Source organism: Lichenostomus cassidix, chromosome 3, assembly GCF_008360975.1.
Source record: "Lichenostomus cassidix isolate B80296 chromosome 3, HeHo_3.0, whole genome shotgun sequence".
NCBI lineage: Eukaryota > Metazoa > Chordata > Aves > Passeriformes > Meliphagidae > Lichenostomus > Lichenostomus cassidix.
Window position 1 is genome coordinate 112,395,643 of NC_139483.1, and position 15,450 is coordinate 112,411,092.

The 15,450-nt window shown below is 52.2% G+C and overlaps 1 protein-coding gene across 2 annotated transcripts; it reads left to right on the forward strand.

Annotated features, from left to right (window-relative positions):
* Positions 1–3,313: 3,313 nt before the first annotated feature.
* LOC146440543 (interferon-induced very large GTPase 1-like) lies at positions 3,314–12,485 on the forward strand. 2 transcript variants are annotated; one of them, XM_085057254.1, is made up of 2 exons: positions 3,314–3,478; positions 4,979–12,485. In XM_085057254.1, the coding sequence occupies exon 2, from the start codon at positions 4,981–4,983 to the stop codon at positions 12,256–12,258; it is 7,278 nt and encodes a 2,425-aa protein (XP_084913380.1). In that variant the 5' UTR covers positions 3,314–3,478; positions 4,979–4,980; the 3' UTR covers positions 12,259–12,485. The 2 variants fall into 2 exon arrangements, with proteins under 2 accessions (XP_084913380.1, XP_084913379.1); XM_085057253.1 differs by having other exon boundaries at positions 3,315–3,617.
* The last annotated feature ends 2,965 nt before the right edge of the window (positions 12,486–15,450 follow it).

The window sequence follows — 15,450 nt, forward strand, 5'->3', positions numbered from 1 at the left end:
GGATATCCACAAAAGCCCAACCCGCAGGGGTGAATACCGTTTTCTACAGATTTTAGAAAATTAGCATAAGTGATAAAAAGCACCAGTTAGGCAGACGAGTGGTGATGTAATTCCCCCCAGGTCAAGCCATTTTTCTGGAACACCCCCCCACCCCTTGGTACTAGCTGTACTTGTTTATGTGTCTCAAAATGTGTCTCAAAAACCTTGGTTCCCAGGAAGAGCCAAGATAGGAGAGGGGCCTTGTTCCCCCCGGGGCCTTGGAGCTCTAGAATGTGTTTCGTCTTTCTAGCTGGGGAACAGGATAGGGAAAAGTAATGGGAAGGTTACAAATATATAAAACAGAAAAGGCAGAAATCATTCCGCTATCAGCACAAGACATCCTTCCCCATTCCCAAGCTCTTCCCTTTCCTCTCCATGCAGAGAGGGTGGGATTGTTATGGGTTCAGGAGGATATCTATGCACATGTGCCAGCCGAGGTTTCTTGGTGCCCAAAGTCCCTCCTGTGCTCTGCCAGCAGGCCCAGCTTTCCTCTGCTGCTGCACTGCCCTTTGCTCGAGCCTGTGCCTTTTCCTGCTTCTGCTTTGCCCCTCCTGTCCCCATCCTGCTGCCAGGAGCTCACAAGCTGCTGCTGCTGGGGCTCAGTGCCTGCTGGGATCCAAGCCCAGTGCTGCTTCTCCCCCTCTTCGGGGGCCTGAGCTTCCCCCCAGCAGCAGCTGTGTGCTGTGGGCAGTGGTGGGACAGGGCCTGTGCTGCCCCATTGTCAGGGCTGTTCCCTGGGCTCTGCCCCCTCCATACCTTGTCTCCTGTCCCGAGAGCACAGATGTTCCCTGGACAGGCTGTGTTTGTGGAGCTGGAGCTGTTCCACAGCTCTCTGGGCTTTGCTCTGCCACACCAACCTCCTCCCTACCCTTTACCCTGCTCTCCATCCTCACATCTCTTCTCTCCTCAGGATAGCAAGTGTGAGACCTGCACCTTTGTTGCTGTGGCTGCTCTGTAGTGGCAGGAGGCTGGGTTTGAGAGGTCGGCAGGTAGCTGGGCACTGGAGGAGGGATTCTATGTTCCCCAGGCTGAACACCTTCAGCTCATTTCCTTGGCCTTTCCAAGAACCTCTTCAGCAGCTCCAGGTCCTTCTACTATTGGTGCCAGGGCTAGAGGCAGCTCTGCAGGCAGGGTCTGACCTGAGAGGGCAGAGGGGCAGAGTCCCCCCTTTCCTGCTGCCTAAATGGTGGGATCAGCCCAGGACTGGGAGTTTCCAGCTGCCAGCACAAGTGGCCAGGGCAAAATGAGCCTCTTACCTATCAGGATCTCCAAATCCTTCTCCTCAGGGATGCTCTCAATCCATTTTCTCCCTGTCTTTTGTTTGTGGATTGCCCTGACCCAGGGGCAGCAGCTGCATTTGGCCTTGTTGACCTTCATGGGTGTCATGGGTTGATGCTGGCCAGATACCCGACACCCATGAAAGGCCAGTGACTCACTCCTCTGCTGCAGCTGGACAGAGGAGAGAAAACTTAACAAAGAGGTCATGAGTTGAGGTAAGGGCCAGGAGAGATCTCTCACTAAATACCATCAAGGGCAAAACAGGCTCGACTTAGAGACATGAAGGGAATTCATTGCTAACAAAATCAGAGCAGGATGATGAGAAGTAAAACAAGCTCTTTAAAACACCTTCTTTTCATCCCTCCCTCCTTCCCAGCTCTACCTCCTCCCTCAGCAGCACAGGGAGACAGGGAATGGGTATTTTTGGTCTGTTCATCACCTATGGCTTTCTCTCTCTACTCAGGGAGAGGAGTTGTTCCCCTGCTGCTCAGTGGGGTCCCTCCCATAGGAGACAGTTCTCCAGGAACTTCTCTGACATGGCTCCATCCCATGGGCAACAGCTCTCTGTGAACTGCTGCATCCTGAGTCCATCCCCTGCAAAACAGCACCCCTCAAATTGCTGCGGGTCGGGTCACTTGTTCACAGGTTGCAATCCTCCAAGGAGAGGCTGCTCCAACCTAGAAGCAGGACACCCTCTCCACTGGGTTTCCCATGGGATCACAACCTTCTCCAGGCATCCACCTGCTCCGGTGTGGGCTCCTTCATGGGCTGTGGGTGGATCTCTGCATCCCCTGTAGACCCCATGGTCTGCAGCGGTACATCTGCACCAAGGGCTGCAGACGAATCCTGCCTCTAGTGCTGTTGCAGCTTAAGGGGTGGTATAGCAGACCTTACCGGAGAGCATCTCTGCCCAGCCCAGGTCAGCACCTTAGTGCACCAACCCTCCCCCTGAGGGCTGGTCACTGTGCTTTACCCAGCCGGGGAGCTGAAAGGCTAGCTCTGGTTTCATCTGCTCTTCCACAACGCAGCAGTGGTAAAGGAGGTGAGAAGAGTCTGTGCATGATGTCCATGGGAGTTGTTTATTTGCATGGTGCAGCAGAGGCCTAAGACCTCCCAGAGGCAGAGATACCTCGTGGGTGAAGACCTCACGTGCAAAGACACCACATGGACAGACATCATCATGGTGGAAGGTCAGGAGTTTTCTAGAGAGACAGCGGGGCGGGGACAGCACATTGGCCCAGGGGTCTCTGGGCACAGGGGCAGTACATGGGTGGAGCTGGGGTACAGGAACCAATAGGGAAAACCTGAGGGAGTAGCCAAGGCCAGGGGTGGGAAAGGGAGCACAATATGAGAAAGGTAGAAATATAATGGAGAAAAGGGGTGGGGAAAGAGTTTGTACCACAACAGAGTGCCTGAACCACTTCCTTCCCCTCCTTCTCCACTTACCTTGGCATCTGCACAGTTGTTTCCCTCACATGCTCTCACCCTGCTCTTCTCTGGCTGGAATTAAAACTGCATCCCCACTTTTGGTTTTCTTCTTAAATCTGTTATCCCAGAGACATTACAACCATTTCTAATTGGCGCAGCCTTCGCCAGCAGCACATCCATCTTTGGAGCCACCAGGGGTTGCCTCTGCTGGACATGGTGGAAGTTTCTAACTGCTCTCACAGAATCCACCTCTGTGGCCCCACCACTACCAAATGCCAGGCCATGCAAAACCAACACAATGAGCTTAGCTCTGTCCCACCTCTCCAGCATGTCCAGCTTCCTCCTGGTGGCAGGGGGTACATGGCTTTAGGTGCAAGGTGAAGCCCTGCTCTGGTCACCACCCCAGAATGGCCTTGAGGAGTCTTTGCTGCCTGGGCAGTCAGGAGTGGAGGAGAAGGTTCGGCCTCTAGTGCTCCCTGGAATGTATCCTCTGTGCTCTAGTGTTGCCTTCTGCTGACTGTCTGCTCTTTGCTTTTAGGATTTTGGGCCTTTCCTTCCCAGTACTCTTTCTCCTGAGTTCTCGAGGTGAGTTCTTGAGTTCTTCTTCTCCACACCCCACCGTTTGCCCCAGACCAGCCACTGCTGCTGTGCTGTGTCCCCTGATCTGGGGCCCTCAGCTGCCTGTGTCCACTGGGAAGCCAAGGCTGGGAGCAACAGGACCATCTGCTGTGAGGTGAGTGAGGGGAATCAGAACCAACAGCCCTTGCACAGATTGCCCAGATCTGCACAGATTCCCAAGGGAAAGCTGCCCCTGAAGGCTCTGGAAGGGTGGAGGAGCCCAGTCCAAGCCCCTCGGATCAATACTTGTGCTGGTAAGAGTTTTCGAGCCTTGGTGTGATAGAAGTGAAAGGCATGGGAAGGTTTTATGCATGGAATAAATCTCTTCAGTATCAAACTAATTTGAGGCTAGGAAAATTCTCAGGGTAGTGTGACACTGTCAAAAACCCCAGAGGTATAAAGGCATGTGTACAGTGAGAGAACCAGATCCATTAGGGTGAGAACCATGGAATCGTGAAATGGCCTGAGTTGGAAGGGATGCACAAGGATCCTAGGAGAGAAAGGTTCAAAAGCATTAATGAAATCCAAAAAGCTCAGATTAACAGGATTTCCTTGATCAGCTCTGTTGGTTAATGTGTCATAAAAGGTTCAAATTCAGTGTGATGAGAAGGACTTTCCCTTCCTGAGGCCAATGCTGGCTGTGACCCATGACAGCCTTGTCCTTCAGGGGATTTTCAATCCAAAGTGACCAGCACTGACGGGCCCCAGCACCCTCCAGAGCCTTTTCCCAGGGTCCCTCCCTAACTTTCTCCATGAGCAGCCTGAAGTCTGCTCTGCTCATAGCCAGGGATGAAGGTTTGCTGGCACTTTGCCTCCTGTCACCAGAGATTTTAAACTCGGTGGCTCCGTGGTGACTGTGGCCAAGCTGGCCAACAATGAACACTTGCCTGATGACACCCTCAGTGGTAACGAGCAGCAGGTCACAGAGGACACCTCTCCCAGTCAGCAAACAGCATCTCCAGTTGCTCTTGATGGGCTAAGGGGATGTCCCAGGCACAGCTGTGGGCAGGGACAAGGTGGATTTTGCCTCTGCACTGGGGTGGGCCCCCTGAGTGTGCCAGGAAGCAGCTCCTGGGAACAGGCATGAGTGGGGAGAGAGAGGGGCTGTGTGCTGGGAGGTGGAGCAGCAGCACAGGTCAGAGCCTGTGTGGCCATGCTGGATGTGGGGGGAGAGTGTCTGGGGAGTGTAGGGTGCCCGTGGGGGGAGTGTGTGAGCACTGCCTGTTGGTGCTGGAAGCGGCAGGCTGGGCCAGCCAGCGAGCAGGGCAGCCATGGGGCTGGGCAGAGGGTGCAGGATGCAGGCAGGGCTGTTGGATGGGCAGAGGGGCTGTGCCAGTGCTGGAGAGAGCCAGGAATGCCCTCAGCTGACTGCAGTTGGGGATTGAGGAGTCCTATGGGGAGGGCGTGGGAGATGGTGAAGGCAGCACCTTGTCCAGGGCAGGGTGTGTCTGTGTCTGTGTGTCTGTGTCTGTGTCTGTGTGTCTGTGTCTGTGTCTGTGTCTGTGTGTGTGTCTGTGTCTGTGTCTGTGTCTGTGTCTGTGTGCGTGTCTGTCTGTATGTGTTGTCTCTGGGATACACAGTCAGCTTTGGGAAAGTCTCTTTTCTTCCTCCACAGCCATGGCTTCGCAGGAGGACACACAAGAGGGGGATGCAAAGACACAGCTCCTGGCAGAGGCATTTCAGAAGGAAGGACTGGATGCTGAATACTGGCTGCCCAAAATGTCAGAGATCCTAGGAGTCAAGTGCAGAGAAGCCCTGCAACATCTGGAATACAAAGACTACCTCATGCTGGAGTGTGAAGTACAGCACCCCTGGGAGAAAAAGGCACTCCAGAAACTCCTGAAAATACCAGATGACAAAAAAACACGTGAGGAGTTGAAAAAGCAGTGCTTGGAGAAGACAAAGGAGAGACAAGAAGTGGCCAAACAAGCACTGAATGATCTGACAGAAATGCTTAAGAGCCACAGCCACAGCCAGGATTCTCTGAGGGAGAAGGCAGAGACTCTGTGGCAAGCCATGGAGATTCCCAAAGAGTTCTGGCCACAGCCAAAGCAACCCTTGGCAGATATGCTAGAGAGCATCCAGAAGCAGCTGGAGCAGCAGGAGTTGTCAGCAGGCAGCAGGGAGAACATCTCTGACACAGAGCTGCTGAGGCAGGCGTCGGGGGGACTGGCCCTGCAGGGCATCTACAGAACCAGCAGAACTGAAGATGTGCTGGCAAAGCGAGAGCAGCTCCTCAGGGTTCCTGAGGGATTCCAGCTGGCTGGTCCAGAGCAAGGATCACTGCTTGAGAAGAAGGAGTTCTCCTCTTCTGTGGCAGAATCCACTTTTACCAAATCCATGGAGAAGCTGGGCTTCAGCATCAGTGTTTCAGCCAAAGCTGTGTTCTGGGGAATTATTCTGGGAGCGGGTGTAGATCACAGCAGCTCCTCACAGTCACAGGACACCCACCAGTCCTGCTCTGAGCAGAGCTACTTTTGCACCACCAAGTACCAGTACATCCCTCTGGCCTCCTGCTACTTCCCAAGGCATCAGCTTCACCTCTCGGATGCAGCTCTGCGGGAACTGCAAGACATGGAGCAGCTTTTGAGCTACACTGGGGAAGAAAAGGCCCACCTGCTGAATAGGAGATGTGAAAGGTTCTTCAGCAGGTTTGGGTCCCACATAAACCAGGGTCCCATCCACTTTGGGGGGATATTCTGGTGGAAGGCATCGACAGAAGGATTCAGAGCTGAGCAGCAGGAAGAGATGAAACGACAAACCTCTGAAGCACTGAACAGTTTTGTCAGGGCCAGCTATGGCTACTCCTGGGCAAGTGTTGCATGGGCCCTGGATGCTTCCATATCCAGCTCACAGGCTTCTGTCCTGGGAAGAGCTGGAGAGAGTTCCCACACAGCAATTCAGCTCTGCGTGGCCAACACAGGGGGCCCATCAGATACAACTTCTCTTCCTCAGTGGAAAAAGGGGCTCATGTCTGATAACACAACGTGGTGTGTTATCGACCGTGGCTTTCAGCTGATCCCAGTGTGGGAGGTGATCCTGTGCAATCACAGCAGGGATTTTCATTCTGTTGGTCAGATGAGCAGAGCCCTCAGAGCTGCGTACAAAGCGCTGACAACTCAGAGCATCGACATCACTTTTGGAGAGGAACTGGAAATTGCAGTGCAAGAGGCCAAAGATTTCATGGAGATTGTGAAGACCTGGGAGGTGACGGTGGATGAAAGGAAGCTGCTCATGCTGATGGAGCTAAAAGAGTATCTGAATGCAAAACCCAAGAGTGTGTGGATCAATGAGTGCCTGTCAAACAAAGCCCTGCAGGACTACCTGGTCAACACTGTGCGGAGTTGCCAGGAGTCACCTCCACAAAACACCCCCTCTATCAAGGTAATCATGAGGAACCTCCTGGATCCTCATATCTACTCTGTCAAGGACTTCCCTGAGGCTTCCTTCATTATGAAGTGGATCTTCCAGACTGAGCACACGCTTCCCAAATCTCCTAATGTCTCTGAGCTTGAAGAGCTCATCAAAACACTGCAGCAAATGATGGAACACATCCATGCTGTCACCTATGCCCCAGAAAGCTCTGCTTCTGCCATTCATGAAGCAAAGATAGAAGCCACCCTGACCACCAGCCTCGCCATTTCTTCCTTACTCCAGTCTCTCCAGGAAAGGGCTCAGAAGGACATGGAACTCCTGGTGCTCTTGATTGTGACCAGCATGGGGTACCAGGTGGAAAGCAGCACTTTTCCATACCTCCTTGGACACCCAGAAATTCAGTACATGGCCAAGGAAATGGAAGCGGCACATGAGGAGTATGTGAACCTGAAGGAGCAAGATGCCAACAGAGCTGAGGCCTCCCTTCTGCTGCTGGGTCTGACTGTGACACCCAAAAGTCAAGAGCTGTCCCCTGAGCAGAAGAGGGAGCGTTTAGTTTTCATGGAAGATCACATGAAAGGCTTGTGGTCCACACGGATCAAGAATCTCCTCCAAAAGCACAGTGCAGGCACAGACTGGGAGAGGCTGGAACAGGACTTGCATTCCTTGGTCAGTGGGTGCTTGGACGAGAAATTGGATGAACGGAGGATGCAGAATATTCTCAGAGACCTGGCAGACACTTTTCCAACACCTGAGCCCTGCAGTCAGTCCCAATCCAAGTCAGATGGCAGTGAATCCCAAGCAAATGAAACCACTGCAAACCAGGAGTTCTTCCAGTTGCTCCAGCGCCTTGGACTCGAAAGTCACTATCCAAGAAAAATGGGTATGGGATATTTCTATACCATCAGCAAGACATCTCTGCAGGACAGCCAGCCCAGCCAGGACAAGGAACTGCCATTTCACTTCTTGCAAAAGCTGTTAACCGTGGATTACCAGGTGAGGTACCTGACTTGCTGGGACCAGAGCAACCTAGGTCTCACATCCCTACCACAAACCGCGGAGCGAGAGGACTCCTTTGAACAGTTTTTCGATGATGTGGAGAAAGCAGCCCCTGAACCTGCAAGCAGGAACAGCCATGTGCACCCCATGGACCTGCAGATGGCCATTTTCCATTGTGCTGATGACTTCCTGAGACAGAGCCTTGCAACCAAGCTGGCGTTCTGCCAACTGGCGCTGCCTCTGCTGGTGCCCAACCCGTGCACTTCATACATCGAGTTCCCACTCTTTGCCCTCAGCCAAATCCAAAGGAGCTGGAAAGAGGTGGAGAAGTCAGGAAAACAGGCTGGAATCAACAGTTACAATAACAAACTCATGTCTCAGCCACAGACACCCATTGTGTCCTTCATCCGCATTGGCAGCTCAGCCTCCTCTTCCAAGTCTCAGCTCCTGAATGCTCTGCTGAACAAACACAAACATGACACTTTCTTCCACCGCCACTGCAGAGGCAGCACCAGAGAGTGTTTGCTGATGGAAGGGGTGGTGGAGGTCGCCTGGTACTGCCCCCGAGGAAGCCCTGATGACACCTTTGAGTGCTGCGTGGCTTTCTGTAACCTGCATGGAGATGCCAGGGATCATGGAGCACAGCTTCAGTTCCTGCAGGAGATATCTGCTGTCAATGTGGCTCTTGTATCTGAGTTGGAGCACATGGACAACAGGGGGAAAAAGCTTCTGCAGTGCCTGTTGCAGTCACAAACACCTTTGGTTTGTCTTCTCACAGAAAAAGAGAACAATGCAGCTGGAGGATCCAGCAAAAACATAAAAATAGGGATCAAGAACAGAAATGAAGCAGAACTGGTGGACCAGTTGACAAAAATAATCAGGGACGTCCTGGAAAACTCTATTCGACGTTTCAGTTTGGACACCTGCCTGGACAAAGCTCGCCAGCATGGATTCCTAGTGGATGCAGACCAACCCACATGTTTGACAGCCAAAGCAAGGGCAAAGGAGCTAGTGGACCTTCTGAAGAAAGAGAAACTGTCCAAGATCAAATCCCGACTACTGCCTCTTCAAGGAAAACTGTGGTACCAGTGGTGCAAAAAGGACAAAGAACTTTCTCGCTTGCAGGAGAAGGGGAAAAAGAGCATTGAACATCATCGCAGCCAACTTGAAAATGAGAAGAAAGCAATAAGGAGAAAACAACTTGATCAAGCTTTCCCTCTCAACCCACTGATGAAATCATTCCTTGGCTTTCTCCAGGCACAACCAGCAGATACCAAGAAATACTTCCTGCACTGGATGAAGGTGTTTATGGATGACCTGTCCTCTGGTCCCCTTGAAGAACTGAGGAAAGACTATCACAAGCGATGGTCTGAATTGCGAGAAAGAAAGAAAAGCAGTGAGAAAACCAATGTGAATGCTGAGTTTCGGAGTCAGTTGGATGTTGAAATCAACAATTCCTCCATCGGTCTGGAACACCTTATGCGAGAGGTAGGGCAGATTTATGAAGCTGGGAAAGAACTGAACTCCAGGAGTGAGTATTTTGCCAGACTGCCGAAAACTGCAGCAGATCTGATGGTTTTGGGTTATCCTATGGAGCTGATGGATGGGGATGCTTCTTACGTGCCCTTGCGCTGGGTGGGAGCAATCTTGGACAGCTTAATTGAGAGGCTGGGGGACAAACGAGTGTTTGTGCTCTCCGTGCTCGGCATCCAGAGCACAGGCAAGTCAACCCTGCTGAATGCCATGTTTGGTCTGCAGTTCAACGTCAGCGCGGGGAGATGCACCCGCGGAGCCTTTATGCAGCTCATCCCAGTGGGCGAGGAGCTGCAGCAAGAGGTGGGCTTTGATTTTGTGCTGGTGGTTGACACAGAGGGACTTCATTCCATCGAGATGGCCAATAAACAATCCCTGAACCATGACAATGAGCTGGCCACCTTTGTCATTGGCATTGGCAACATGACTGTGATCAATGTCTTTGGAGAAAGTCCATCAGAAGTGCAAGATGTTTTCACGATTGCTGTGCAGGCTTTCCTGAGGATGAAGAAAGTCAATCTTTCCCCAGGCTGCATCTTTGTCCACCAAAACGTGGGAGAAGCAACTGCCAAGGAGCAGAATATGGAAGGACAAAGGCGTTTGCAGGAAAAGCTGGATGAAATGACTGTGGTAGCTGCCCAGCAGGAATTCTGTGACATCTCCTCCTTCAGCGACGTCATCAGCTTTGATGTGAACACCCACATTCACTACTTTGCTCACCTGTGGGAAGGAAATCCCCCAATGGCACCACCCAACCCCAGCTACTGCCGGCAGGTCCAGCAACTAAAGAGCAAAATCCTCCAGGCTGCCCAGAAGGAGTCACAGCGCAGAATTTTGAGGCTCTCGAGCCTGAAAGTTCGTATTGGTGACCTCTGGAATGCTTTGGTCAATGAAAACTTTGTTTTCAGCTTCAAGAATTCCCTGGAGATTGCTGCATACAGGAGACTGGAAACTGCCTTTAGTCAGTGGACCTGGAGGCTGAGAAGTCACATCTTAGATGTGCAAATGAGACTGGACAACAAAATTCAGAATGGGCACTTGCAGAATGTCACCAGAGAACACCTTGAAGGGCAGGTGCAAGAGATAAGTGATGCCATTGAGGAAGAAGTGGAAAAGTTCTTTGAGGAAGACAAAGACTTTGAGACACTGGTCCAGTGGAAATCAGGCACAGAGCTGAAGCTGAAAGAACTAAAAGAGACTCTGCTTCTTGAAATGAAAAACAAATGTGAGAATCTTATTGGGCTACAGAAGGAGCAGAGGAAACTGGATGCAAGGAAGTTGGAATATGAAGATGAGCTCCTGAGAAAGAGTAGGGAGTTGGCTGTGACTCTGAAAGGGAAGAGCCTCAGTGAGAGAGAACTTAGGGACAACTTTACTTCTGTCTGGAACAATTGGATTGCTGAAGTCTCCTGTGCTGCTCCTCCTCTGAAATGGGTGGATATCGATGCAGAAATTGAAGATGTCCTTCTGGAGCACTTTAAAGAGCCAGGTTTTCATGCAGAGATCACATCATTTCCCAAAGGCAGAGGATTTTCTTTGGACCTCAAGAAACATGTATTAAGGAAAATGCTTTTGGGCATTGTGCCAGATCCCAGAAGCCTTTTCAGATCTGTTAATTACTTTCAGCACATCACAGACAAGATCATAGCAAGTGTCAGGGCAAACATTAAAAAGAAGGAACAGGAGAAACAGGATTACAGTCAAAATTTTATTCATGAAATACTCAATGAAGTACAGGAACATGTGTACTCTGTCCCCATCAGTGCAGGCTGGACCTTCACCAAAGATTACAGCAAAGATTTGTCTCTGTATCTTTGCAAAATGGCAGCAGAAAGGTTCAAAGCCATGCATGAAGCATTCCGAAAGGCAAATGACCCAGTCGTGTACCTGAGCAGCAAGAGAGAATTTTTCTTCAAATCCTTCCAGATTTCCTGCCAAGGAGCCACTTCAATTACAACTTTTGCTCTTTTCCTTTGTGACAAGATTGCCCCAGCTCTTTGCAGGGCAGTCTATGATAGAACAGCTAAAGCCATTGCTGAGGACATGCAGGGCAAATTCCCAGATTTCAGGGGTAACAGAGCCAATCTGGAAGTTTCCATCCTGAGATATTTGGCAGAACAAGAACATTTTGGATATTTCAAGGATTACATTATGTCCCCAGAAGAGTTTTTTCAGAGTTACATTGAGCTACGAGTTCAGGATTACTGTTTAGATAGGAGCAGGAGGCTGGAGAAGTATTTAAATATCTCCTTTGATCTTCTCTATGGAAAAATCATTTCAGCTGTTTCTTTATCAACCCAAATTGTCAAAGACAGAAAAGACAGAGAGGACAAAATCTCTCTGTGGCTGGACGAGTTTTGCAGTACACTGACAGAGGTGATCAACTTGCCTCGAAATGACCTGAAGGGCATTGAGCACCAGGAGGTTACAGACATCGAGTTCCTGAGCAGTGCCATGGCAGAAGCTCTGGATGACATGAGGAACAGGCTCAGGAAGGAATTTGCTGATGCTGATATGAGGTCATTTTCAAGGCAGCCTCACACGATCCTGGCAGAACAGTTTTCGGGGTGCTGGGAGCAGTGTCCCTTTTGTGGGGCTGTCTGCACAAACACCATGCAGAAACATGATGGAGACCATCAGGTGGTCTTCCATCGCCCAGAAGCTTTGAAGGGATTGACATGGAAGGGAACAGACAACCTGGTCGTTGATATTTGTTCCAGCCTTGTTGCAAGTGATTGCTTATTCAGAGTTGGTGATGGCAAATATATCCCCTGCAAGAGATACCGTGATGCAGGACATCCTTTTTGCACCTGGAAAATTCTTCCTGATCCATCCATGGATCCATCCTACTGGAAATGGTTTGTGTCTCATTTCAGGACAGAGCTGGAAGATTTGTTTGAGGGGAAATTTCAGGGCAAAGGAAAAATCCCTGAGGCATGGCAGAGAGTTACCAAGGAGCAAGCACTGTCCGAGCTGGACAAGCATTAGGCCATGTCCATGGCAAGGAAGAACCACAAGAGCTTTGCAGTTTAGAAGAACTTTGTAGCATGCTCTCCACAAAATGCAGTTTCAACGATGACACAACAAGCCACATGTAGACAATGGTATCAAATTGCTCCCAAATTTGGTGAAATAAGGCGCGTTACTACGGCCATCGCTCAACAACTCCCTCGCTTCATGATAAAGCCAGGATGCTCTTGCCTTCTTGCCATAAACATTTCCTTCTGCTTTGTCCTAGAGCAAAACCAAACCCCTTCCCTGGGGCGATTGGCCACGTGGCCAAGTCTGAGCCCGAGGGCCAGCACTCTAAGCACCCCGTGGATCAGGTGCTGTGAGACAAGAAGGGACAGTGCCCCAAAGGCAGTTTTCCTGCAGCAGCTCAGAGAAAGAGCTGCGGGGCCTGAGGGCAGCTCCCTGCTGGCTGCAAGCTGGGCTGCTTGGCTTTTGGGCATCATCCTTCCCTCCCTCACTGCAGCCTCCTGGATCACCTGAGGCTGTTCTCCCAGCAGGAGCTGTTGTGTCTCTGGGCTCAGGAAAGCAGTGACATGACAGCCCCAGGGCTCAGGCAGTGCTTTCACTGCCTGTCTCAGAGGTGCTCTGCATGTGTCCAGGGCAGCCACTCCTGCTCAGCTGCCTGGGGCTGCTGCCCTTCCCTGTAGCCCTCAGCCCGGGCAGGAGCTGCTCCTGCCCTTGGCCTGGCTGTTGAGCAACAGCCTTTGGAATGGCCCATGTGGAGAATCCCATCTCCCAGCACCTTCTGCAGCAGCTCTCGGGGCAGTGCTGGTGCTGTCCAGGCAGGCTGGTGGCAGCGGAGCTGTGCTCTGGAGAAGGTGGCAGCAGCTGGCACTGCCCCAGGGAGGTGTGGGAGGTTTTGCTGTGCAGGTGCTGCAACCCCGCTGGCCATGCGAGGGCCAAGGCCTCCTGGAGAGCTGGCTGGAGGGCTGCTTCAGCCTCATCCCCTGCACGCTCTGCTAATAAAGGAGTTGATTTGGACTGCGCTGCTCTGTGTCTCCTTTATGTTCAGGGGAGCCACAGCTGGGGGTGACTCGAGCTCTGTGCGGTACAGACAGGCAGGGGACATGGGGGTGGCACTGGGGAGGGGGTGTGGCAACAGAGGCTGTGCTCCATTCAGGGTCTCTGCTCCAGGAGCAGCTTCACCATCTGCAGAGACAGCAGAGAGGGCAGGACGCCCCAAACCACAACATCCAGGGAAACCCATGTGAGTGGCAGGTGCCAAGGGAGGCAGTAGTGGGAACCAAGCCTGGCCTGTCACATGCACAGAGAGCTGAGAAGGCTGATCCCAGCAAGGTTCTTTGCTCTGGAGCTGCTCAGCTGGTAACCTGTGGGACAAAAGGGGAACAGGCCCAAACTCTGCCAAGCCCAGCCCTGGCCAAGCAGACCTGGAGCCAGTGAGAGGAGCCAGAGCTGGGCCATGTGAGTGTGTGCTGCAAGGGCTGAGTGCCAGGGCCTGGGGACACCTGGGCTGGCAGGGGATTTGGGCTGGCTCCTGGAGCCAGACTGGGAGTTGAGGTGCCCCTGGCCATGGTGTCACCTCCTGCGCTGAATGGGGAATGTCCCAGTGCAGCTCCTGGAGTGAGTGGAGGGGACTCAGTGCCACAGCTGGCACAATGGAGAGGACCCAGTGCAGCAAGGGAGGGTGGCCTCAGGCCTAGGCTGGGCTATCAGGATCCCTTACATGGTACCCTCACCTGTGCCAGCTGTCCCAGCTCCTTCTCCAGTACAGCCAGATTATTCTCTGCACCTCTCTGTATCTGCCAGAACTCCTTGGCCAAAGTCCCCCTCAGTGGGATCATCTGGCACCTCCTTCCTTTGCAGGCCTTGCTGTGGGGAGGAGCTCAAACAGCTTAAAGGCCTGTTTCAGCCTCAAGAATTCTTGGATGTGGAGCCTCCCAGGGACACCAGGATGCAGCAGCTCTCCCATTCTGCACCAGCTGGGACTAGAGGTGCAGTGACTCTGTGTAACATCACAGAACATTTACATGTAAGGCTCTAAACTGAGCCCTGGGTTGGCACACAGGAGAAATACAGACCAGATAATCTCAGGAGATCAAAATTACACAGAACTTCGGTGGCAAAAGATAGAAAATCAAGAAACTTTGGCAAAGGATTGAATTAAACATCCAATTCAACATAAAACACTTATCATAGCATTAACTTAGCCCATTTGACCTAGCAACCTTTAAAGCCGTCCAATGCTACTGTACCCAAAATGTTCCATGACAGGAGAATTAGAAGGAGAAGAAAGACAGAAAATATATATAAAAACATACATATAGCTACCAGCTGCTGGATTCCAACATAGACTCAACAAGTAATCAGGGTCAGACACGTGGTCACCTCATGGTTAGCATTTTAAACTCCAGGGCCTCTGTGGACATTCCCCCCATGAAGGAATTCCAGTCACTGGGTGACTCAGGGGCTGGGTTAGGGAAGGCTGGGGCAGCCCCCGTTGTGCCAGTGATGGACAGCTCTGCCAGGCTGGGACGTTCTGGGGCTGGGCTGGGGGGTGTGGTGGGAGCAGCAGGGCACTGCCTGGCCAAAGCAAGGCCCGAGCTGCCCCACCTGCCCCACACACCTGCATCCCAAAATGTCTCCAGAGATCAACCTTTTCCAGTTGATCTCTGACACCCTGCCTGCCTCCTGAGGACAGCTGGGGTGTGACTGTAAAGCGGAGCAGGAACTGTCCATTGGGTCTGTCTGCTGCACACACTGGGAAAGACGGGCTGGGGAAGGAGGGGGACAGGGCTGGGGTGCCAGGCTGGGAGGAGCCAGGATGGGGCTGGAAGGGCAGCTGGGGGGGTCTGAGAGCATCAACTTTGCTCTTACTTTCCCTTCCCCCTTCGCTCTCTTCTTCCTTCTCTTCTCCTTCTCCCTCCATCTGCTCTGGAGCCAGGCTGGGAGAGCTGGGAATATTCACCTGGAAAAGAGAATGAGCCAGGGAGACATCAGAGCCCCTGCCAGGGCCTAAAGGGACTCCAGGAGAGCTGGAGAGGGACTGGGGACAAGGGATGGAGGGACAGGACACAGGGCAATGGTTTCCCACTGCCAGAGGGCAGGGAGAGATGGGATATTGGGAAGGAATTGTTCCCTGGGAGGGTAAGCAGGCCCTGGCACAGGGTGCCCAGAGAAGCTGTAGCTGCCCTGGATCCCTGGCAGTGT